The sequence below is a fragment of the Rana temporaria genome, chromosome 3, assembly GCF_905171775.1.
Source record: "Rana temporaria chromosome 3, aRanTem1.1, whole genome shotgun sequence".
NCBI classification, from domain to species: Eukaryota; Metazoa; Chordata; class Amphibia; order Anura; family Ranidae; genus Rana; species Rana temporaria.
This window is the reverse complement of record NC_053491.1, coordinates 134723394-134749776: the sequence shown is the minus strand read 5'-3', so window position 1 is coordinate 134749776 and position 26383 is coordinate 134723394. Positions and strand designations below refer to the sequence as shown.

At 45.0% G+C, this 26383-nt stretch overlaps 1 protein-coding gene across 1 annotated transcript in view; it reads right to left on the bottom strand.

Annotated features, from left to right (window-relative positions):
* The window catches only part of LOC120930382 (cadherin-related family member 4-like), a 122205-nt gene that overhangs the window by 64576 nt on the left and 31246 nt on the right, over positions 1-26383 (bottom strand). Inside the window, exons 8-11 of the mRNA XM_040341572.1 lie at positions 20626-20805; positions 13498-13589; positions 11148-11258; positions 8126-8235 (exon numbers count right to left, since the gene is read on the bottom strand). Of these exons, the coding sequence (XP_040197506.1) occupies positions 8126-8235; positions 11148-11258; positions 13498-13589; positions 20626-20805 (493 nt within the window). The remainder of the gene's footprint in view (positions 1-8125; positions 8236-11147; positions 11259-13497; positions 13590-20625; positions 20806-26383) is intronic.

Genomic DNA, 26383 nt, shown 5'->3' with positions numbered 1-26383 from the left:
ATCAGAACCATAAAAAGTGCACCAGCTGATTAAATTTAATTAGTCACACCCATTCAGAATCAGTATCCAATAGACAACTTTTAACAAGCAGCTTGCAAACAGGAATCTGAAACAAAGTTTTTTTTTTAAATCTATGTAGTGTACATTGATTACCATGGAGTTACTCTGTAAACAAAAAAATCTACTGTAACACCACCCTCTCTACAGATTGACAATGTTGCTGTTCAACGGTATCTCCATTGCTCCTCCAGCAGAGTGGAGACACCCTAATGCAGCGTACATAGGATCGGAATTTCCAAAAACAAAACCGTGGATTTTTTTTTCCGACGGATGTTGGCTCAAACTTGTCTTGCATACACACGGTCGCACAAATGTTGCTCGGAAATTCCAATCGCCAAGAATCCAGTGACATACAACACTACAACGAGCCAAGAAAAATTAAGTTCAATGATTCCGAGCATACGTAGGATTTTTGTGCGTCGGAATTGGATACACAAGATCGGAATTTCCGATAAGAATTTTTGTTGTCGGAAAAATTGAGAACCAGCTGTCAGAAATTCTGACAGCAAATGTCCGATGGGGCCTACACACGGTCGGAATATCCGACCAAAAGCTTACATCGAACATTTGTTGTTGGAAATTCCAATCGTGTGTACTGTGTACGTGGCATAAGACAGGAAGTGTATTACTGGCCAGATCATCAAGGAAGAATATAGGAAAAAAGTCAAGAGAGAGAAAAGGAATGTAGCCATTAAAGATAAGCCTTGATAAAACTGAATGAGCCTTGATAAAACTTCCCTCTGTCCCCTGAAGAGCCTTGATGAGCTTTTTTGTTTTCCGCTCTTCCTCCCCCCTTTTGTTTTCATGTCTACCACTGGTTCTTTCGTCCCTTGGATGAGTATTTGTTCCCAATTACATCTTTCTCATGTTGGCCCTATATGTATTACCTGCATGCGATAGGTGGGTTCAGTTGATTAGTATTTTTCCACTTCTCTAGTTTACAGGGCTTGCGGGACAATACCAGTGGCGGCTGGTACTCAAATTTTTTTTGGGGGGGGGCGCAAGCGGAAAAAAAATTGCAGTCTCACTGTGCCCATCAATTCGCACCACTGTGCCATGCCATCAAATGCAGTCACTATGCCATGCCATCAAACACAGCCACTGTGCCATCAATTCACACCACTGTTCCATGCCATCAAATGCAGTCAATATACCATGCCATCAAACGCAGCCACTGTGCCATCAAGTGTCACCACTGTGCCATGCCATTAAACGCAGCCACTGTGCCATGCCATCAAACGCAGCCACTGTGCCATCAATTGTCACCACTGTGCCATGCCATCAAACGCAGCCACTGTGCCATGCCATCAAACACAGCCACTGTGCCATCAATTGTCGCCACTGTGCCAATTGTCACCACTGTGCCCTTTAATTGTCGCCACTGTGCCCATTGTCGCCACTGTGCCCATTGATGTCACTGTGCCCTTTAATTGTCACCACTGTGCCCATTCATGCCACTGTGCCATTTGTCCCCACTGTGCCCATTGTCCCCACTGTGCCTATTGTCGTCACTGTGCCCTTTAATTATCGCCGCTGTGCCAATTGTCCCCATTGATGTCACTGTGCCCTTCGTCGCCGCTGTGCCCCTTTACCAGTAGCCAGAACCGGCCAACCTGATTGGCTGAGACGCCTGTTAGTCTTATCCAAGGAATGCACACCCTGTGCGTTCCGAGGATAACCTTCCGGGGACCCGAGCCACTGGCTCTGATAGGCACTTCCGTACAGCCAACCAGCTGCCGTTATTCAACTGGCTGGCACTCAACATCCGGCCAGCTGAATAGTGGGCGGCAGCGGGACAATAACATAGATTCGTGCAATATGTTATTAGACTCAGTGACGGTGAGAGCCAGAGGGGGCGGCGCTCCAGCACCCTCTATGGACGAACCGCCACTGTAGTATATTTCCCCTAATTTTTACCGCCCATTTGCAAATGTGGTATCTATGGGCATGTGTGATTTTATGCATGCTCAGGGTTGCTACATGTTGCAGTATGCTTCCACATGTAACAATAAATGTGTATTCATAGCCGCACTTAGGATTTTTTATTCTGGTTTTGTCAATGTTTATTTGATGATTTTTCTTCCATTTATAACTTGTTTTATTATTTACCTTTCATGTATTTCTTTTTCCGATTTGTCTTTTTTCTTCATTGATTTCTCTATTCTTTTTACAGTGCCTTGCGAAAGTATTCGCCCTCTGGAACTTTGCAACCTTTTGCCACATTTCAGGCTTCAAACATAAAGATATAAAACTGTAATTTTTTTTGAAGAATCAACAAGTGGGACACAACCATAAAGTGGAACGAAATTTATTGGATATTTCAAACTTTTTTAACAAATAAAAAAGTGAAAAATTGGGCGTGCAAAATTATTCAGCCCCCTTAAGTTAATACTTTGTAGCGCCACCTTTTGCTGCGATTACAGCTGTACGTCGCTTGGGGTATGTCTCTATCAGTTTTGCACATCGAGAGACTGACATTTTTGCCCATTCCTCCTTGCAAAACAGCTCGAGCTCAGTGAGGTTGGATGGAGAGCGTTTGTGAACAGCAGTTTTCAGTTCTTTCCACAGATTCTCGATTGGATTCAGGTCTGGACTTTGACTTGGCCATTCTAACACCTGGATATGTTTATTTGTGAACCATTCCATTGTAGATTTTGCTTTATGTTTTGGATCATTGTCTTGTTGGAAGACACATCTCCGTCCCAGTCTCAGGTCTTTTGCAGACTCCAGATTTTCTTCCAGAATGGTCCTGTATTTGGATCCATCCATCTTCCCATCAATTTTAACCATCTTCCCTGTCCCTGCTGAAGAAAAGCAGGCCCAAACCATGATGCTGCCACCACCATGTTTCACAGTGGGGATGGTGTGTTCAGGGTGACGTTTTGCATTGTTGCCAAAAAGTTTGATTTTGGTTTCATCTGACCAGAGCACCTTCTTCCACATGTTTGGTGTGTCTCCCAGGTGGCTTGTGGCAAACTTTAAATGACACTTTTTATGGATATCTTTAACCAGTTAAGCCCCGGACCAATATGCAGCCTAAAGACCCAAGGTGTTTTTACAGTTCGGGACTGCGTCGCTTTAACAGACAATTGCGCGGTCGTGCGACGTGGCTCCCAAACAAAATTGGCGTCTTTTTCCCCCCACAAATAGAGCTTTCTTTTGGTGGTATTTGATCACATCTGCGGTTTTTAGTTTTTGCGCTATAAACAAAAATAGAGCGACAATTTTGAAAAAAATACAATATTTTTTACTTTTTGCTGTAATAAATATCCCCCAAAAACATATATAAAAACATTTTTTTTCCTCAGTTTAGGCCAATACGTATTCTTCTACCTATTTTTAGTAAAAAAAATCGCAATAAGCGTTTATCGATTGGTTTGCGCAAAATTTATAGTGTTTACAAAATAGGGGATAGTTTTATTGCATTTTTATAATTTTTTTTTTTTTTACTACTAATGGCGGCGATCAGCAATTTTTTTCGTGACTGCGACATTATGGCGGACACTTCGGACAATTTTGACACATTTTTGGGACCATTGTCATTTTCACAGCAAAAAATGCATTTAAATTGCATTCTTTATTGTGAAAATGACAGTTGCAGTTTGGGAGTTAACCACAGGTGGCGCTGTAGGAGTTAGGGTGCACCTAGTATGTGTTTACAACTGTTTGGGGGTGTGGCTGTAGGAATGACGTCATCGATCGTGTCTTCCCTATAAAGGGAATGGCGCGATCGATGCGCCGCCATAGTGAAGGATGGGGAAGCCGTGTTTACACACGGCTCTCCCCGTTCTTCAGCTCCGGGGAGCGATCGCGACGGAGCGGCTATAAACAAATAGCCGCGCCGTGGTCCCGGATCGCTCCCCGAGCGGACCCGACCTCCGCATGTAGCGGGGGGGGTCCCGATCGGACCCCCCACCCGCTAATAGGCGAGGACGTACGTGTACGCCCATGTGCCTGTACGTGCCATATTGTGGACGTATATGTACATGCGGGGGTCGGGAACTGGTTAAGAAATGGCTTTCTTCTTGCCACTCTCCCATAAAGGCCAGATTTGTGCAGTATACGACTGATTGTTGTCCTATGGACAGAGTCTCCCACCTCAGCTGTAGATCTCTGCAGTTCATCCAGAGTGATCCTGGGCCTCTTGGCATCATCTCTGATCAGTCTTCTCCTTGTATGAGCTGAAAGTTTAGAGGGACGGCCAGGTCTTCGTAGATTTGCAGTGGTTTGATACTCCTTCCATTTCAATTTTATCACTTGCACAGTGCTCCTTGGGATGTTTAAAGCTTGGGAAATCATCCAAATCCAGCTTTAAACTTCTCCACAACAGTATCTCGGACCTGCCTGGTGTGTTCCTTGTTCTTCATGATGCTTTCTGCGCTTTAAACGGACCTCTGAAACTATCACAGTGCAGGTGCATTTATACGGAGACTTGATTACACACAGGTGGATTCTATTTATCATCATTAGTCATTTAGGTCAACATTGGATCATTCAGAGATCCTCACTGAACTTCTGGAGAGAGTTTGCTGCACTGAAAGTAAAGGGGCTGAATAATTTTGCACGCCCAATTTTTCACTTTTTTATTTGTTAAAAAAAGTTTGAAATATCCAATAAATTTCGTCCCACTTGTTGTTGATTCTTCAAAAAAAAATACAGTTTTATATCTTTATGCTTGAAGCCTGAAATGTGGCAAAAGGTCGCAAAGTTCAAGGGGGGCAAATACTTTTGCAAGGTACTGTATATGCTTTATTTGGGAAACATTTGTTTTTATGTACCTATATTTGTATGTTTTGATTTCATCATTGATCAAGGTTGCCATTTGCCTCTGATTGATGTTCCCAGGGCCGCCATCAGGGGGGTACAGGCAGTACACCTGTAAGGGGCCCGGAGGTCCCCAGGGCCCCAGATGGAAACGCCCCTTTTCTTATTTATTTTTAAATAAAAAAATATATATTTTTTAATATATTTTTATTTTATTTTTTATTAAAGGGACAATTTTTTTTAGGGGTCCAGAGGTACCCAGGGGCCCGGAGGCCCCCAGGGCCCCATATGGCAACCCCCCTTTTTTTATTTATTTTTAAATAAAAAAAATATATATTTTTTTTAATATATTTGCATTTTATTTTTTATTAAAGAGCCAATTTTTTTTTTTTTAGAGGTCTGGAGGTTCCCAGGGGCCCAGATGACAACCCCACTTTTTTTGTCATTTCTTTTTTTTAAAATATATATTAAAGGGCCCAGAGGTCCCCAGGGCCCCAGATGGCAACCTCCTTTTTAAATATATATATATATATATATTTTTATATATTTTTTATTTCTTTTTATTAAATATTTTGTAAAGGGCCCCCCCCGCAGCACCCCCCCCCCGGTTCTCTGCTCCAGGGGGCCCATGCCTGAAGCTGTGTAAGGGGCTCCATAATTCCTGATGACGGCCCTGGGTGTTCCCCCAGCACCTGTGCAGGGGATGGATCTATATATAACACAATCAGTTAGGAATATCTTTGTAAATGCATCTCTGTTGTGTCTACCTTGACCACTACTCGTGTCTGTTGGTGTTACTTTGGATATTTGGATGTCCCAATAAACTTTATTTGGAGCCCACGTGAGGTGAAGCCGTTTCTTACACTGACTAGATAATACCTATAATTCCCAATTCAATGCTGTTCTGTAGTTGCCATTCATTATGCCTCAACATGTCTTTTCGATCATCATACTACGAGTAGGGATGAGCTTTGTGTTCAGAAAATTCGGAAATTGAAAAATTCGAAATTTGAAACATTTTTTTCAATTTTCGATTTTTTTAATTTTTTAATTTCGAATTTTTCAATTTTTGAAATTCGGAAATACGAAAATTCGAAAATTGAAAAATTCGAAAATTGAAAAATTCCAAATTTGAAAAATTCGAAATCTGAAAAATTCGAAATTGGAAAAGTGAAAAATTCGAAAATTGAAAAATTCGAAATTTGAAAAATTCTAAAATTTAGATTTTCGAATTTTTCAATTTTCGAAATTTCGATTTTCGAATTTTATAATTTTCGGAATTTCGATTTTCAAATTTTTAAATTTTCGAAATTTCGAATTTTTCAATTTTCGAATTTCGAATCTTTCAATTTTCAAATTTTTCCATTTCGAATTTTCGAAATTCGTAAATTCGTAAATTCGAAAATTCGAAAATTCGAAATTCGGAAATTGAAAAATTCGAAATTTGAAACATTTTTCAATTTTCAATCTTCGATTTTTTAAATTTTCGAAATTCGGAAATTTGAAAAATTCTAAATTTGAAAAATTATAAATTTGAAAAATTATAAATTTGAAAAATTATAAATTTGAAAAATTATAAATTTGAAAAATTCGAAAATTGAAAAATTCGAAAATTCGAAACTTGAAAAATTCGAAAATGGAAAATTGGAAACATTCGTAAATTCGAATTTTAGGAAATACGAAAATTCGTAAATTCAAATTTTCGGAAATACAAAAATTCGTAAATAAAAAATTCGTAAATACGAAAATTCGTAATTAACGAATTAGAAACAAAACGAATTGCACATGTCTAGTAGTTGCTGTTACTGCACGTGTGCTGTTTAATTGCACATAAACGCAGTTGCTGTTACTGCACATGTGCTGTTTATTTGTGAGTTTGTGGGTTAGATATGGGGAGAAAGCTAAGGCTTGACTGACATTAGCTTTTTTGCTTAATTTTGACTTGCAGAAATAATGGAGGCCTTCAGAGAACAGGAGTTATTCACAGAATTTGTTCAAAGGGGGCCCCCGGATGGCAACCCCCTTTTTTCTAGAATTTTTCTTTCCCAAAAAAAAATGTTATTCAGCCAAGATCTGGCATTGTAATGCCCCCCAACCCTAAAATAATCGACATATTGTTGCCACACAGCACGTGCACTTTGGGGGGCCAAGCCTGTATGGACAGTCTCACGGGCCACCACCACTGGAACAGTGGCCTCATCAGGCACAAGTGTCATGTAGTTTGTTGAGGGTCTCTTATGAAATTGTGCAATATGCAGGAGCAAAGTATGACATGGTTCAGATTCTACTTAACAAACCTACAGTCCTTATCTTGTTTGCACCACCTGTATACTGCTGTTCAAAGTATATAGGGCCAAAGGGTCTTGTCAGGGCCGATCCTCGCTATAGACTCACTATGCAAGCCGCTTAGGGCCCTGCAAAGCTGCAAAGGGCCCCCAAATTACTAGAGGCCCCACCTGGTGAGAAGTCATTTTCGCACCCTCACCCCGCTTCTAAACTCGCTGGCTGAGTCATTTACAACAGCAGAACACCCCCTCCCCCCGCTTCTCAACTTTCTTTAATGTGACATGTCACTGTCGTCAGCGCCCCCCGATTCTCATTTTTAATGTGCCATGTCATTTTGCTTAGGGCCCCAGGGATCAGCACTGGGTCTTGTAATGACCTGGGGGGAGTGGTGGCATGGAAACTCATGCTATTTTTTTCAATGATTTTTATCCATATTGCAGGGACCAAACATTACATTAAAGCCGCAAGTAGTATTAAATTACTTTTTTCTGAGAGTAATCTCATGTTATGCAGGGACATTTCTAAACACGTGCCACTACTATAGACACCCAGCAGGTACCATATTTAAAGGAATTTTTCTTTTTTTTTTTTATTTAAGCATCATTAAAATCGCTGCTCAAGAAAAAACTACAGTTTTTAAAAGTTTTTTTTCCATTGATACATGTTCCATGGGGCAAGACCTGGGTTCTTAAAGACGTTTTCCATCAATAACTTGCATATTGGGCTTTAAAATGAGCACTTTTGAATTCGAACGTTCGAGTCCCATAGACTTCAATGGGGTTCTAAATGTTCGCGCAAACGTTCGGTCTGTTCGAACATTCTGGTGCGAACCGAACGCTGGGGTGTTCGGCTCATCCCTAATTACGTGTATGACTCTTTTCATGTTAGGCCCACCAGACTGTAAATAACTTAAACTTTTATATACAGTTTCGTAACGATTAATGAGCAAAATCTTAACTAATGTTGTTGTTTATGGATAAAATTGTAAGTAAAATGTGTGTAGATATGTGCTTACTGAAAAATAGGCTCTTCATCATTTTCATTTTGCAGGCTGAGTGTGATTAAACCTCGGCAGAACATTGGATTTTCCTTTACATTTTCAACCTTGATTGAGATCATAAATTTCTAAGAGCACACAAACAGAAGAAAAGTCATCCTACTGTAATGTACAGGCTTTTCCAACACACACAAGTTTAAATATATCTAAAATCTCCCAATACACTATGGGCCAGATTCACGTAGGCCGGGCGCAACGTAACGTAACTGGTTTACGTTACACCGCCGCAATTTTTCCAAGTTAGTGCCCGATCCACAAAGCACTTACCTGGAAATTTGCGGCGGTGTATCGTAAAAACGTCCGGCGCAAGGTGGGCCCAATCGAATGGGGCGAGTCCCATTTAAATTAGGCGCGCTCCCGCGCCGGACGTACTGCGCATGTTCCCGTCGCAAATTTCCCGACGTGCTTTGCGCGAAATTACGACGCGCCGGGAAAAAGATTTTTTTTTAAAAAAATTCAAAAGCGACGGGGGAAAGACGGGTATACTTTTACATGGTGTAGTAAGTTTACACTTTGTAAAAGGTGCCCTATCTTTGCGACGGCAAACTAACACTTGCGGCGACGTAACGACGGGAAAAAGTTTTGTGGATCGCCGTAACTGCTAATTTGCATACCCGACGCTGGTTTACGACGCAAACTCCCCCCAGCGACGGCCGCGGTACTGCATCCTAAGATCCGACAGTGTAAAACTATTACACCTGTCGGATCTTAGGGATATCTATGCATAACTGATTCTATGAATCAGTCGCATAGATAGAAACAGGGATACGACGGCGTATCAGCAGATACGCCGTCGTATCCCTTTTGTGAATCTGGCCCTATATTACCAAAAGTATTGGGACAATTGCCTTTACACAAACATGAACTTTAATGGCATCCCAGTCTTAAGCCTCGTACACACGGCCGGGAATTTCGTCAGGAAAAAAACATTGGTTTTCCTGGCGAGATTCCTGGCAAACTTTCTTGCTCGCCGAGTGTACACACACACGATTCAAAAGAACTGCCGTTCTTTTGAATGGCAAGAACGCGGTGATGTCATCGACTATGACGAGCATACGCTCATCACATTTGATGCCGTCGCCGCCATCTTGCTACACCCTACACTATGCCTTGGAAGCTACCCCGCATGCGCCAAAGTCTCATCAAGCATGCGTGGGTTTCCATGGAGGCAGGTAAGTATACACACTCAGTTTTCTTGGCAGGAAAACTCTGCAGAGAGTCCCGAGGATAAAAATAGAGAGCAGGTTCTCTATTTTTCTTGTTGAGATTCCCGTCAGTTTTCCCGATGAGAAACCATACACACGCACAGTTTTCTCGGCAAAAAGCTCTCCCAGCAGCTTTCGTGTGTACGAGGCTTCAGTCCGTAGGGTTCAATATTGAGTTGGCCCACCCTTTGTAGCTATAACAGCTTCAACTCTTCTGGGAGGGCTGTCCACAAGGTTTAGGCACTATGGGAATGTTTGACCATTCTTCCAGAACCACATTTGAGAAGTCAGGCACTGATGTTTTACAAGATGGCCTAGCTTGCAGTTTCCACTCTACTTCATCACAAAGGTGTTCTATTGGGTTGAATTCAGGAAGCTGTTCAGGCTAGTCAAGTTCCTCCACCCTAAACTCGCTCATATGTGTCTTTATAGACCCTGCTGTGTGCACTGGTCCAAATCATTTGGTGGAGGGGGATTTTGGTGTGGGGTTGTTTTTCAGGGGTTGAGCTTGTCCCCTAGTTCCAGTGAAGGGAACTCTTAAGGAATCAGCATACTAAGACATTTTGGACAATTCCAGGCTCCCAACTTTGTGAGAACAGTTTGGGGATGGCCCATTCCTACTCCAAAATGACTACACACAAAGCAAGGTCCATAAAGACATGGATGAGCGAGTTTGGGGTGGAGGAACTTTACTGGCCTGCACAGTGTCCTGACCTCAACCCGATTGAACACCTTTGGGATGATTTTTTTTTTTTGCAGTGTTAGCATACAATCCAAACTTCAAAGAAAATCTTACATCCTTCTTAATTCACCAGGTATGGGTCATGGACTTTTACCTGGATCGATTACTTTTTCTCTACACTGGCCCACTTGTCCACAGAGGACAGGCGGATGATTTAAAGGTCCAACCAATTCATTCATAGAGCGTGTTTCATTCTTAGGCCCCGTACACACGATAGAATCCATCCGCAGATAAATCCCAGCAAATGGGTTTCTGCGGATAGATCCTATGGTGTGTACACGCCAGCGGATCTGTTTCCGCGGAGAAATCTCCTCTGGGATGGATTCCAGCAGATCGGATATTTGCTGTGTTGCACAACAAATCCATCTGCTGGAATCCATTCCAACGGATGGATCCGCTCGTCTGTACAGACTTACCGGATCCATTCGTCCAAAGGGATTCCCCGCACGCGTCGTAATGATTTGACGCATGCGTGGAATTCCTTATATGACAGCGTCGCGCCCGTCGCCGCGTCATAATCGCGGCGACGGCGCGACAAGTCATCGGCAGAGGATTTCCGCGCGGATTTCAATGCGATGGTGTGTACACTCCATCGCATCGAAATCTGCGGAAATCTTTGAGAGGATTTATCCGTGGAAACGGTCCGCTGGACCGTATCTGCGGATAAATCCTCTCGTGTGTACGGGGCCTTAGAAGAATATACTAATATTATGTTTTGGGGATTGTTTTAGCATGTTGAAAGTAAATACCTTTTTGGACATTTTTCTTGGAGGAAATATGCTAGGTTAAAATAGGAATGTGATTGTCCATCAAAACAGATATACAATTATTCCTTGATAAGCAGGAAAAATGATTTTGTACCCAGAAGTATTCATTGTTGGTGTGCATGTGAAGAAATAATACTTAGCTTACTAACTTCTTAAAATTGTTAAATTTAAAGATGCATTTTCCATGCAAATTGAACTATTGGTCTAAACTGTGTTTTAAAAAAGCACAATAATTTACAAAACACAACATTTTGTATATTTTATACCTTTGGGTCTGATTCATAGTCCAAAGGTTTACCAGTGGTAGAAATAATGCCAGAATCTTCATTTAGGGTAAAAAATGTATCTGCTTCAAGGGATGAGTGTGAGATTTTAAACTAAAGAGAGAAAAAAAAAACATTTGGTAGCACTTGGAACATTAATTTACAGAAATAAAGCATAATGCAAATATTGTCAAACGTGTTAATAATTCATGCTTCCCAACATATAAAAACACAATATACCCCAGCAGTGTAAGCACAAACGCATGAACAAATTCTAAAGCAAGAAAGGTAACTCTTAAGCCCTGTACACACGATCGGTTTGTCGGTGAAAAAAATAGAACATGATTTACATTTTTCCTATGGATAAAAAAACGATAGAAAAAAACAAATCGTCTGTGTGGAGTCCATCGGTCAAAAATCCACGCATGCTCAGAATCAAGTCGACGCATCCTCGGAAACATTGAACTTCATTTTTCTCAGCACGTCGTAGTGTTTTACGTCACTGCGTTTTGGCACGGTCAGATTTTTGACTGATGGTGTGTAGGTAAGGCTGATGAAAGTCAGCTTCTTCGGATATCCGCCAAAAAAATCCATCGGATTAGATTCCATCAGATATCCGATTGTGTGTACAAGGCTTAAGGCTGCTTTCACACTGGGGCGGCAAGTCCCTTAGCGGTAAAGTGCCGCTAGTTAAGCAGCACTTTACCGCTGTTTAAGCAGCACTTTTGGCCGCTAGCAGGGCAATTTTAACCCCCGTTAGCGACCAAAGAAGCGCCCTTGTTGCGGTGCTTAGGAAGCGCTTCCAATGGGCAGGGCCACCCCAAAGATGCTTGCAGGATTTTTTTCCCGTCCTGCAAGAGCACTGCTCCAGTGTGAAGAACTCGGCTTTCACACTGGGCAGGCATGGGGGCAGTGTTCAGGTGCTTTACAGGCGCTATTTTTAGCTCTAAAAAGCCTAAAAACTGCCTCAGTGTGAAAGGAGCCTAAATATTTTAATAAAATTAAAAAAAATCCTCTATGCTATGTGTCGGTAAATATTAAAGGGGGGTTCCACCCGCAATTTTTTTTTTTTTTTAAAGTCAGCAGCTACAAACACTGTAGCTGCTTACTTTCAATAAGGACACTTACCTGTCCTACTTGCCCGCGATGTCAGCCCCCCCGAGGCCGATCCCTTGATCCTAGCAGCTCCCGTTGCCACCATCCTCAGTAAGGGAAACAGGCAGACAGGATTCACTGCCCGTTTCCTACTGCGCATGCGCGAGCCGCACGGCTCCTTGTGAATGGGCCGGCTACTCTCTGGGATACACACAGTTCTCAGAAAGCAGCGCACCCCATTCACCAGAAGACACCGTGACTAGGACGGAGGAAGAAGACCCAATGTGGACGATGAAGAGGCAGATTACGGACTTCCACATTGCAACCGCTATTTCCGGTTAGTATAAAAAAATAAATGTTTTCATTTTTTATTCTATTTTTTTTATGATTTTTGGTAAAAAAAAAAAATTCAGAGTGGAACTCCACTTTAATATAAATACCCAAAAGTTATCCAAATGAATTGAATGTACATTGTAATGTGCAGTATTTTTCATTATACGAAGAGGCTATGTATATTAATGGTTAACTTAAACACTATGGGCCAGATTCAGGCAGGAGATACGACGGCGTATCTCCAGATACGCCGTCGTATCTCTGAGTGTGCGGCGTCGTATCTATATGCCTGATTCTTAGAATCAGTTACGCATAGATTTGACTAAGATCCGACCGGCGTAAGTCTCTTACGCCGTCGTATCTTAGGCTGCATATTTACGCTGGCCGCTAGGTGGTGCGTCCGTCGATTTATGCAAGGAATATGCAATCTAGGTAGATACGCCAATTCAGAAACGTACGTCCGCCCGGCGCATTTTTTTACTTCGTTTACGTTAGGCTTTTTCCGGCGTAAAGTTATCCCTGCTATATGAGGTGTATCCTATGTTAAGTATGGACGTCGTTCCCACATTGAATTTTGAAATTTTTACGGAATACAGAACCTGACTCACTAAGTTACGGCGGCGTAGCGTATCAGAGATACGCTACGCCCGCATAAAAATAAGCCATTCTACGTGAATCTACCCCTATGTACTTTTTAGTAAGTAAGCAATGGTATCAGGGTATGCAGGGGAATAAAAGACAGAAGCTGACTGCATGCCTACATGCAATAGATTCTAGCACCATGTACTGTAAATGTACATTTTACTACATACATTTTAATCTCTATTTTAATGCATGGATTTGCAAAGGTTACAGCTGCCTGTACAAATGTATATATGTCCATGTTGTCTATATTGTTTCTTAAATACTAAGAGAAAACACATACTTTGACATCATCTCCTTCATCTGGATCCTTAGCAAGGACAGTATATAGAGTTGTGAAAATGGGAAATGTTTCAGGAACTGATAAAGAGATTCCTTAAAAAAAGTAATAAAAAATATGTTGATTAATACGTATAAATGCATAAATGCAATAAATACATAAATAAATAAATAAATAAACATTTAATTGTATTGGCAGAGGATGTATTTTATCCGTAAAATGTACATAGGTTTTTATTCTTTTTAATATAAGTTGGTGAAAAATTGACACTAAATTCCATTGAAATCTAAATTGTCCAATGTTCTTTGATAGAGCTGGGCCGAACACCAGAACTCTCAAACATCGCAAAAGTTCGGACCTGAACCACGAATCCCATTAAAGACTATGTCCCCCAAACTTGTAAAATAAAAAGTCTCTATTTTAAAGGCTTATATACAAGTTATTAGCCTAAAAAGTGTACGGGGGCCTGGATACTGCCCTGGGGGACATGTAACAATGCAAAAAAAAGTTTTTAAAAAAAAGTTTTTTAAAAAAAGTTAATTTTGAAGGAGCATTGATTTTAATGATGTTCAAAGTGAAAGAATAAAAATAAAACATTCCTTTAACTATAGTGCCTGGGGGGGGTTCTCCTTAGTTTGCCTGCAAAGTGGCACATCTGTATACGTGTATAGAACCTGCTTCAGCAAAACTTACATTTAGAAAGAAAACAATATATAATTGATTTTCCTTACAAGCTTTCATTATTCTGTAAAAAACGGCTTGGGGATAGATTCTGGTGTCTCTTTGGCAGACTTTGGATAGAAAAAAATAAGTTTTGCACCACAGTGTCCAAGCCTTATGTGAAAAAGCTAAACTATAGTACACTCAGGTCAAGATTATTATTTTTTTTAGATAAAGACTGGTGTCTCTTTCTCAGACTTTGGATAGAAGTAACAGGTGTGGAAAATTGGGTCTTGGGTGTTGGTGGTTCTTTCACACCATAACCCTTCACAGTTATCCTTGACAAAGCAGGATTGGATTCTGCTGTTAAAAATTATATCACAAAGGTGTGGAAAAATTGGGTGTTGGTGGTGCCTGCACACCGTAACTCCTCACAGTTACTCTTGGAGGGTGCAGGACTGGACCCTGCTGAAAAAAACACTTAAACTATATGCATCTGGCTGTCACACAGGTGCAGAAAAATGTGTTGGGTCTTTACTGTTGGTGGAGCCTCCACACTGTAACCCTATAGATGTTCTCCTGATGAAAGCAATAAAGCAATAAATGAAAGCAATAATTGGCCTTGCTGCAAAAAAATATAATTATATGCACCTGTCAAATAGGTGCAGAAAAATTGGTCTTTGGGTTTTGGTGGTGCCTTCACATCATAACCCTATAGAGGTACTCTTGATGAAATCAAGAATTAGCCTTGCTGTAACAAATTAAAATTGTATGCCCAGTCAAACAGGTGCAGAAATATTGGTCATTGTGTGTTAATTGTGCCCATGAAACCTATACCAAAAAATATTTAAAGATAAAATTAACACCCACAAAGCTAGGCAGCCTAGACAGTCTTGCAGAAATTCAAGATCTCAAAAACACTTAAACAGTGATATTGGCATCAGGAGCTTGATTGCTGCTAAACCGATTCATTTTGTGGACAGACACGCTCTTTTATCTGTCACAAAACCTCCGGAAGCACTAAATGCCCATTCGGAAATCTTGCTGGGTGCAAGGCAGCCCAGCAGCTCAATTGCATACTGGGCAAGTTCTGGTCAGTGGTCTATTCACATGACCCAGTAACCCAGTGGATCGTCTACTGCAAAACACTCCATGTCTATTTTTAGTCCTCTAGATAATTTTCCACCATATGATGCAGATGCTGCTGATGAGATCTTGAAGCTTACAGCCCTGGGCACTGAGGACTTTTTTAAATGCATTGCTTAGGCAGCCCCCTTCTCCACCGCTCTTCCTTTGACCAACAGAAGCCTCAAAACTACCTTTTCCACAAGACTGAAACCTACCAGAGTCTGGAAAGGTGTTACATAGACTCCTCTTTAAGGTGTCACCCTGTGCTCCCTCTGCGAGGGCAGGATGAGTTCTGATACCTTCCTCTTGTAACCGTGGTTAAGGAGGGTTGCCAACCACTTATGATCCTTTCTCCTTGATGTCACAAATTACTGGCTCCTTTTACAGGCTTTGAAAAAAAAGACAGCCCATGCACCATACATTCCAGAATCAAGGTCACTAAGGACTACGGTATCTGGAACTGCCTCCCAGCCACATACTGCTCCCAAGATTTCTGGAGACTGAAAATCATCTCTTAAGGTTTGACATATGTCTTGTTCTGCTTCAATGCCTCCAAAACTGCCAGAATCGTTCTCCTTCTTCTCCCTTTCCTATTGTGTGTTCTATGGTGTCACAAGAATGGTGTCTGCAATAAGTGAGCCTTGACAGGAAAGGAGGTCCTCCTGCTCCTCCTGCTGCTCTGTGGTGAGTGCCCTGTCTATAATGCCATGGAGAGTATGCTATAACAGGAACACAAGCGGGATTGTGTCACTGATGCCTGCATTGCCACAGCTCACTATACTTGTTGCCTTCTCAAATGGTGACAGTACAGTGCATGCATCCTTTATCAGCAGCCATTGGCATGGGGGGAAAAAGCAGAGCTCCCCTGAGCCTGTCCTTGTGTCATACTCACACAGGTATGATGTCCCTCTGCTTTTGCAGCATTGCCAAAGTCAAGTTCCATCTGGTGGGCATTTTACAAATCAAGCGGTTTACGAGCAGGTGGAATTCAGACTGAATTTCAGCCAAAGGAATACTGGCTGTTTATGACCGCCTTAAATGGCTACAGACTCTTATGGCCTGCCTTTGAAGAGCTTGCAACCCTGGGTACCTGTTTAAGAAAAGCTGCACAACCAAATTGAGGACATGTGCCAGGCATGGTACATGTGTCAAAATCCCAGTTGAAGGTTATTGTCATTATCGCGCTCCACCATTCCTTGCTCAAGCTGCTGTAATGTGAACCACCTCATGGGCTGGCCCCTGCTGAGCTGAAAGAATCTCTGCTCTGGTGTGGCTCCTATGCCCTAGACAGACCAGCTGAAGCACTGCATGGCATCTTTTAGCCTGACTCATTGAAAAGTACCTGTAACGCTTAGGGGGTACTTGTGGTTTATAGGACAATTCAGCAGAGGAGGGCATGGAGGAGGAGGAGGGGGTGGAGCTGACATATCTTGCATCATTACCACCAGCTATATGTAGACATTGTGGCAAAATAAGCTCCAGCTCTGAGCACTGTCCTAAATCCATCCTAGTTGCAAGTAGAGTTACCCAGTATGCTATGAACAAAATATATCTTCCCTGACCATGACTGCCTTGCCCAATGACACCAAAACATTACAAGGCTTACGTGTTTTGTCTCAAAAGGTCTTCAACTGGGGCAGTTGAAGTACTTTTGAGACGAAACGCATCGGCCTTTTACTGCTTCCCACATTGCTTTTTACATGTTCGTGATCGCTTTTTAATATATATCTGTGCCTTGATGTATGTATTATTTTTTAAATAAACCCCCCTTGTTTGACCGCCACCATATGGAGCCTCTTTTGTTTCTCACTGCTTCCATTTTGGACAAAAGGAAATACCCCCCAAAAAATGGGACTTTGCAGGCCAAGCTCAAAGGTATAAAAAGGTTTAATGGACCACACAAGATGACAGTTGTCGCTTGTTAACAAAAGACCTAAATGGTCAAGATATTATTACATAAAAACATTTACAAAAATGGTATGCAGATGTGAAACATCAAGGATGGAAAAGTGCACCCAGTGGTGAAAGATAAGGGGAGGAGTGAGGTTAGTTAACACGACAATGTATGATACAGCACAGTTAAAAACACAATCTCCAAGGGACGGTGAAGGATGCCCGACGCGTTTCTGGTCTTGGATGAGCAGAAGACCGTCATCAGGGGCCAGGGAGTTGTGTGGTATATCAGTTCTCAATCGTTAGATCTACAAAGAGAAAGGTCCCTTGCTGAAGTGGTGATTGTCAGTGGACTCAAGGTGTGTTTCAGCATATGCAGCCTATCCCGGAGCAAGCACAGGTCCCAGTATGGGGGGGGAGTTTAGCCTTGTTTGTACACAAGACCCCTGAAAATCAGGTTTGTCCGGGTGGATCCACCTGGATCGAAGCCAAATAGCTGTTTATGCAGTGCGTTTTGTTCACAGCCCGATGGCGTTAGTCCCGAGTGTGTAGGGTGCTTCCATTTTGTGTTTCGTTGAGAACATCCATCATCTGTGACCGTCCGTTGGATTGATCCCTAATCGGGTCCCAGCTTGATCCTTCCCTGCACAGTTTTGGAGTCCAAAGAATCGGTCATTATAAGCCTGACTGACTTACTGCTGCTAGCATGTGTGTCCATTCTTTCCGGTAAGAGTACCCATCTTCATTAATTGTTGGAGGATACGCTATCACTACAGGTGTCATAACGGTTCATCACGTTTTTGGTTACATTATTCCAAGCTCTATCTTGGAGTGGACTTTATCTCTTCTTTGTGGATATTCACTCCCACTCACCTAGTGATTGCATGGTTTCAATGGTTTCATTGTTTTATTCATGCATTCCTATCAGTATTAATTGTACACATTATTGTTTTGTATATTATATTGTTATCCTCACTCCATTTATGGACTGTATATTTTATTATACTTTTATAGATCTTCAGCGCTACACTATGGGCCAGATTCACAGAAGAGATACGACGGCGTATCTCCTGATACGCCGTTGTATCTCTGAGAGTATCTATGCGGCTGATTCATAGAATAAGTTATGCATAGATAGCCCTAAGATCCGACAGGTGTAATTGACTTACACCGTCGGATCTTAGGATGCAATACTTTGGCCGCCGCTGGGTGGAGTTCACGTCGTTTTCCAGCGTCGGGTATGCAAATGAGCTTTTATGGTGATCCACGAAGGTTTTTGCGTTCGTTACATCGTCGCTAGTCGTTTTTTCTCGTCGCAAAGTTAGGCCTGCTTTAACATGGCTTAAATTTAGACGAGCCATGTTAAAGTATGGCCGTCGTTCCCGCATCGAATTTCAATTTTTTTTTTCGTAAGACGTCCGGGAATATGAAAGTACGTTACGCATGTCGCCGTTCAAAAAAATGACGTCACTTCGCGCAAAGCACTGCAGGAATTTCAAAACGGAGCATGCGCAGTACGTCCGGCGCGGGAGCGTGTGTAATTTAAATGGTACACGCCCCATTTGAATTAGGCGGGCTTGCGTTTCACCGCCGTAAGTTTTCACGCAAGTGCTTGGTGAATCAGGCACTTGCGCTGAAAACTTGCGGCGGTGTAACGTATAGACGATACGTTACGCCGCCGCAGTTATATGTGAATCTGGCCCTATGTTTTTACATATTCCTCTGACTTTGTTTGAGTGTTAGCAGCTTCATATATTGTGATTTGTTTAGTGCAGTAATTTTCCCAAATGTTTTAATTATTCTTTGCTTGTTAGGGACAATTTCTGTAAATAGGATGTTTTAGATGAAACAAGGATCTTTAACTAACTCTTGCCCGTCGTAAAGATAAATGACAGATGTGGAGCTGCGGTGGCTCAACGCGATTGGCACTGCGCTGACAAGCCATTCACCTCTGCAGCTAGGGGTTCGGATCCCGGTCTCGGCTACATGTGAATTGAGTTTGGTGGTCTCAGCCAGGCTCCCAGTGGGTGTGCTATGCGAGGTAAGCCTGCGCTTAGTACGCCCACCCCCCTCCCACAAAAACCACCACACTTACACGCACTCGAAATTGGGTTAACATCACGCACTTTGACCACGCGGTCTCTAAAAAGAGAGGCGAAGGACTAACGGGGCTGGTTTGAGCGGGCTAATCCTCTCACTCCCTAATAGGGAGTCCCTCTGCCCCGTTGGGCTTCAAAGCGGAGCAGGTAGGGCGGGCTGTGTGGGAGGACCCCCTCACACACCTGCCATTGCCACCCGGGGCATAGAGAAAGGTGGCAGATTGCCTCTGGGGGAGGCCTGCCTACTCCAAACTCCTGCAGTCCGGCTCCTCTCTCGAGTACATGCACAAAATACACTTTAAAAAAAAAAAAAAAAAAAAAAAAGATAAATGACAGCAGGCGGGATCCTCTCTCGTTCTGGGACAATGTCATATGCGCGCTGTGTCCCTAGGGAGCAACCCTGATCTTGGTAAATAGCTGATAACACGTCTCTTTACCCATGTGATCAGTTGTGACCAATCACAGCTAAACAAGGAAGTGCCAGTAATCGTCTCTCCTTGCCCTACACTGGTTGTTGTAGCTCCACATGTCCCATTTACCAGTAGCGATATTCTAATCATTTCAAATTCTGGTTAACATTTTTCTATGTGTGACCACGCCAGAGACGCCGCACTGATTCACAGTGTGGTCCCCTGCACTCAGCTTGCACCCTCCGGTCTATCGGCGCGGGACCCTCCGCCCGCCTCTGCCCTCATTGGGCTTAAGAAGGGGAAAGGCACCGAAACACCCCCTCCCATCAGGGGGGTGTTGGGCTGTCCAGACAGCAAGAAAAAAAAATACCACCAGGTATGCCCTAAATCTTCTCCACTTGGAGAGAGCACAGCACACACCTAACCCCCTTCAGCGCTTCCACCATGCCTGGAGGAAACACTGCAACTGAGGCCATGGTGGAAGTGTCCAGGCTTTAAAGCATTGACTGCAGTGTTTCCTGTGAAGTGGGTGGAGCTGCACTCTCTCCTGGTGCTTTCCTGAAAGACTAGTTAAGAAATAAGGCATTTTCTGCTGGCTTGAAAGGAAGATTTTAGAAACATTGATTTCCTATGTTAATGAAAATATACTTTATATACCATTCAAGAAAAATGTTTCATCACAGACTCCACTGTGAAACACTGAGAAAATTTCCACTGAGGAAATGAACAACTTTTCTTATTTATTGAACGGTAGCATGGGTGTCCTTTTTCAGCCAAGACATGTAAAAAATAATGCATGCTACTATTCAGTTAATAAGAAACGTTGCAGCCCTAAATGCCATGTCTCCTTTTCTGACTTCTATGCATCCTTGTTTTGTTTTTTTATGAGTTTTAAAACTCTTTGGTCAGTCTCCACTCATATATAGGTTAATTGGGTTTACCTGTTACAGAAGAAATAGCAGGGTCACATTCTGGTGGCTCATCGACATTAGTAACATGTACTTCACAAAAATAAAAGGCTGTGTTTTTCCCATCAGAGGCAACAACAGGTAAAGCATATGCGTTGTGGATGTCAGGATTGTCATAATCCAGAGGCTGACGTAGTGTTAATGCACCAGTATCTGAAAAAAGACACACATAGGAGTTATGTTAGGACACATTATACAGTATATATATTAATTATATTGTCATATGGGAGCCCAGAATCACCACCAGCCCTTGTAAAAATGACAGCTCAATCCTAAGTTAAATCAGCGTGTTCACTCATGTGTGTCCAGCTCCCTCTCTCACTGCCAGGTGACAACTGTTTCCTCTTCCTTTACAATATTCTCCTTGCATATGACTTAACCCCTGCATGACCCCTACAGTCCCTGTAATCAGTTTGGAGTTTTTTTTCCACCAAAAACTCCTCAAACCTCTGAAATTCATCACCAGCATCCAACAATACAGCCGCTTACCCTATTTAATGGACCCTCATTACAAAGGTCACATCAGCACATATGAAGTATATCAGAAGCCCCTTAATGTTCATACGTTCCTAGCTGTCCCTGGACTCCTCTCCTCTTCTCCTCTTTTCTACCAGCCTGGACTCTCCATAGAGCTCACTGACAATGAGTTCTATAGAGAGTCCTGGCTGGTAGAGGAGAGGAGAAGAGGATAGGAGTCCGGGGACAGCTAGAAACGTATGAAGACCGAGGGGCTTCCGATATACTTCTTAAAAAAGAATAGGCCAGATAAAACGGGCATGCAGCTTATTTTTAAAACCGCGGGTCTGGCAAAATCACAACGCCACCATCTACCGCCGTAGAGGTGACTGAAAAGACCAGGTCTTCTCTCCCAGGAGACTTCAATACAACCCGATCGCTGTATACAATACCTGCCGCCGAGAATGTGTTTTTAGCACGACAGCATCGCGCTGATTCTCGGCGACAGGGTGCCGACATCTCGCACTCGCTGGAATAGTAAAACCACATTCCAGCGATCGCGTCATAGAAGCGACGGGGATCCGACTTGGATTCCCGCCAATTCTACACGTGGGCGGCGTTTGGTATGAATCCTGAGGGGGAACTCCCCGCCGGATTTTAAATAAAAATCCGGCATGGGTTTCCCCCTCAGGAGCATACCGGGCCCTTAGGTCTGGTATGGGTTGTAAGGAGACCCCCCTACACCGAAAAAACGGCGTTAGGGTCCCCCCACAATCCATACCAGACCCGTATTCAAAGCACGCCGCCCGGCCGGTCAGGAAAGGAGTGGGGGCGAGCGAGCGCACCCCCCCTCCTGAGCCGTACCAGGCAGCATGCCCTCAACATGGGGGGGTCAGGTGCTCTGGGGCAGGGGGGCGCACTGCGGCCCCCCCACCCCAGAGCACCCTGTCCCCATGTTGATGAGGACAGGGCCCCTTCCCGACAACCCTGGACATTGGTTGTCGGGGTATGCGTGCGGGAGGCTTATCGGAATCTGGGAGCCCCCTTTAATAAGGGGGCCCCCACATACTGGCCCCCCACCCTAAGTGAATGATTATGGGGTACATCATACCCCTACCCATTCACCTGCAAGCAAAGTGTAAACACAAATAAACAACACAGGGTATTAAAATATTTTATTAGTCTGCTCCGGGGCCCCCCTCTCTTCTTTAGCTCTTTCACGAGGGTGGGCTTGCTTCTTTGACGTCTTTGGGTGGGGGCCGCTCTTCTTCCCGCCATCTGGTTCTCTTCCGCCGGGGGTCGCTTTTATAAAAGCGCCCCCCCCCGGCGGGCTTCCTCCGACGTCTTCGGCGGGGGGGTGGGTGCCGCTCTTCTTCGCCGCCGTCTGGTTCTCTTCCGCCGCTGGGGGGGTCGCTTATATAAAAGCACCCACCCCCCGGCGGGCTTCCTCTGACGTCTTCGGCGGGGGGTGGTGTGCTTCTGTCTTCTTCTTGCTTCTTCTTCTGTCTTCTTGCTTCTTCTTCTGTCGCCTTCTGCTGTCTTCGTTTCTTCTTTCCTTTAGGTGTTGACACGTCGCTTCCTCCCGCTGCAATGCCGGGTGCGGCGGCTCGCACAGACTTATATAGGCCACCTACGACGTCACAGTCCCATCATGCTCTGGTACCTACCCACGTGATACCTACCCACGTGGGTAGGTACCGGAGCATGATGGGACTGTGAAGCCTATATAAGTCGGATGCAAGCCGCGCACCTGTCATTGCAGCGAGAAGAGCCGTCGGGTCAACATCGGAAGAAGGGAGAAGAAGAGAAGAGAAGAAGATGACGTCACAGAAGAGCGTGCTGGCCGCCTGCTAGTAACTGAGCTAACACACGAAGATAGTGGGCGGCCAGCACTAAAGGAGATAGCACCGGACAGCACGAGAAGAACCGGGGTGCGCCGAGTCAACAGCGGAGAGCGGCGAAGATAGAAGAAGACCCCCCAGAGCGGAGAAGACCCCCCCGGAGAGCGGAGAAGACCCCCGAGATAGGAGAAGACCCCCCGGAGAGCAAAAGACCCCCCCGGAGAGCGGAAGAAGAAGCCCCCCCTGCTAAAAGAGCTAAAGTAGACAGGGGGCCCCCGGAGCAGACTAATAAATTATTTTAAAAACCCTGTGTCGTGTGTTTATTAAGTTTAACACTTTGCCTCCAGGTGAATGGGTAGGGGTACGATGTACCCCATATCCATTCAACTAGGGCGGGGGGCAGGTATCTGGGGGCCCCCTTATTTGAGGGGGCTCCCAGATTCCGATAAGCCCCCCGCCCGCAGACCCCGACAACCAACGGCCAGGGTTGTCGGGAAGAGGCCCTGTCCTTATCAACATGGGGACAGGGTGCCCCGCAGTGCGCCCCCTGCCCCAGAGCACCCAACCCCCATGTTGAGGGCATGCAGCCTGGTACGGCTCAGGAGGGGGGGGGCCCTCGCTCGTCCCCACTCCCTTCCTGGCCGGCCGGGTAGCGTGCTTTGGATATGGGTCTGGTATGGATTGTAGGGGGACCCCTACGTCGGTTTTTCGGCGTAGGGGGGGTCTCCTTACAACCCATACCAGACCTAAGGGCCTGGTATGCTCCTGGGGGGGGAACCCATGTCGGTTTTTTATTTAAAAATTGGCGTGGAGTTCTCCCTCAGGAATGCATACCAAATGCCGCACCTAGAATTGGCGGGAAGTCGGATCTCCCGTCGCTTCTATGACGGCTTTGTCTCCATCGCGGCAAGCCAGCTCGGCGCTGGCTCCGGCAATGGGGCTTGTAGGTGGTCAATATCGCCGAGAAAGGGAGCGAGATTGACACAATATCGCGGTCACCCACTGTATGTGTCGACCCCAGCTCCACTCTCGGTGACAGCGTTCAAACCGGGGGTTCAAATAGGACAGGTTCAAGTCTGCACCCGTGATGATGCGGGGTACTTTTAAGTGAGCCCAAATGGCTTTGTGGCTCCAGGCCTCCTGCTCTAGGTCAATTTGATGCAGGAGAGCGGATGGCACGTAGGGGTACTCATACCCGTATCTAGTGGCAACCTTCTGAATCACCAGGCGCTGCAGCCTGGCCAAATTAGGCAGTGTACGTGGGTCTCTGCATCCCGGCAGCGTCCGATGCTCTTCTCAAAGCTGGCACGGCAAGGGGCATAGGAGCGGTGAGGGAAATAACTGGAGCTGACTCACCGTCTCCCCAGGTCAGCTGCGGGACATCCTGAGACGATATCTGGGACCCACGCGATGCGCTCCGGCCGGAGCTCTTCTTCCTCTGGTTACCGTAGAAGGCACGGGCTCCCCCTGAACCCCTGGGACTCCGGAAACATCGGCTCAAACAGACTCTCCAGAGTTTCTTCATCATCCGACAAAGAGTCAAAGTCAGAGGAGTTCAGCTCCTCTGCAGGCAGGTAGCCGCGGGGCTTTGCGGTAGGATCAATCGGCCAGTCTGGTAAGGAGCGACGGGCAGGTAGGCCTCGAACGCGGCTGCGGGAGGCTTGAGCTGGGCCTTGTCCTATGGAGGTACGCCACACGGAGACCTCTGTAGAGGTGGTGGTCTCTGATGTGGTTTCGGCCTGTGTGCTGGTCACATCGGTTGGATCGTCTTGGTCTGGTTCGGTCATAGGGCTTACCTCCAGTGAGCGAGATGGCGAGGTAGCCGTTTGTAGAGTCAGGGTCAACGATACCGATATGACCTCAGGATTTGGAGCCTCCGACTCCACGATTTCCACCGACGGGGAGGGCTCTGGCCATGTGGCTTCTTCCTCCGCGGTGACAACTCCGGTGAGATAATTCACCCGGTACTCCCGAGGAGCTCTGGCGGGTGGTTTCACCGTAAATAGGTAGGCCCGGCATCTCTGGCACCAAGCGAACGGCTGGATCCGGACTGACAATTCCTCGCAATGAGGACAAGATAGGGCCAAAGTCTCTGATCCTCCGCTTGATAGGAGAACAAACTGTCCCTCAGTGAACATCCGAATGCTCGTGTCGGTCACTGGTACTCCAGACGAAGCGAGCATGCTGGAGGCTCCCAGTGAGGTCGCTGGGGGCCTCAATCGCTCAGAAACAGTGCACAACAGCGAGGGAACAGACATCACGCACGTGGTCTCTCTCTTTCTTGCTGGTGGGCGTTGGTCTACTGAATTGACGTGTAGACTCTGCTATACGTCTCACGCAGGGGTGGGTGACTCCTCCTACTTGAGAACTTGTCTGGACATGTTGCAGGCGCGTGCTCTGCCTCACGTACGCCCAGGCTTTAGCTGTTTGAGGTTAACTCCCTCGTTGCCAGACAGTTCAATACACAACACTCTTTGCTCTCAATAATTATTTTACTCACGATCTCCATTGCCAGAGGTAACAGCCGAATCCCGGACGAGCCCCCACATTTAGCGATACCCCCGGAGGAGCCGTTAGTTAAATTTGGGATCAGCGAATTTAAGTTACCTCCTCACTGTGTCTAGGGGTGATGGTAGTGTTGAGAGCAATAACAGAATGTCCAGGACCGTTGGTTGACGTTTTTAAATGCTTTATTTTCCCGGTCAAACACGACCAACATGTAAACTTGAAGTAGACAGGATAGGTTGGTGAAGGAAGAGCGATTTCACAGTATCAGGCTATGGATAGTAAAGGCAGTCCTGTCCTTTAGCAATGGTATTTGTATGCGTCGCCACTCCAGCCGGAGTGGGTAAAAGTGCCCCTGGACAGACCTCTCTCACAGGCCTGGCAGCCAGAGCACCACTTAAAGCTTCTGGGAGAAACAAGTCTCTGCCACCGACTCGGCTCTAATCAAATTAAGATATTAGATGAGACATCTGCCACAGGCCTAGTGTTGAAATTGTGAACGTTAGAGCGAATCCTCCCAGTATATCCTTTTGGGGTTACCGACTGACAGGTTGAATGTGACCTGTCAATGTCCAATCACCCAGATCCCCGATGGTTCGTTCAAGCCTTGTTGGATCACCTGCCTCCGGGTTCTCCTCAGACCGATCCCCACCGAACAGAACCCAGCTTGGGATCTTTTCAATAGAAGTGGGGACCCAGTAAGTCACTGGGGCCCCTTTGCAGCATCGGTTGCTCCAGGCTATGAGTCAGGAACTCCGCGTAGCACGCGACCCCGGTCTGGTAGGCCATAGCGGTGGGGCCCGTGATGTGCGCACACCCTAAAGGTGGGTGCCACACCTGGAACCAGGAACCCTCGAAGAACCCCGAACAACGGCCTCCGCTTGTATAATGCACACACACAGGAATGCAAGCATAACAATTGTCGTGCA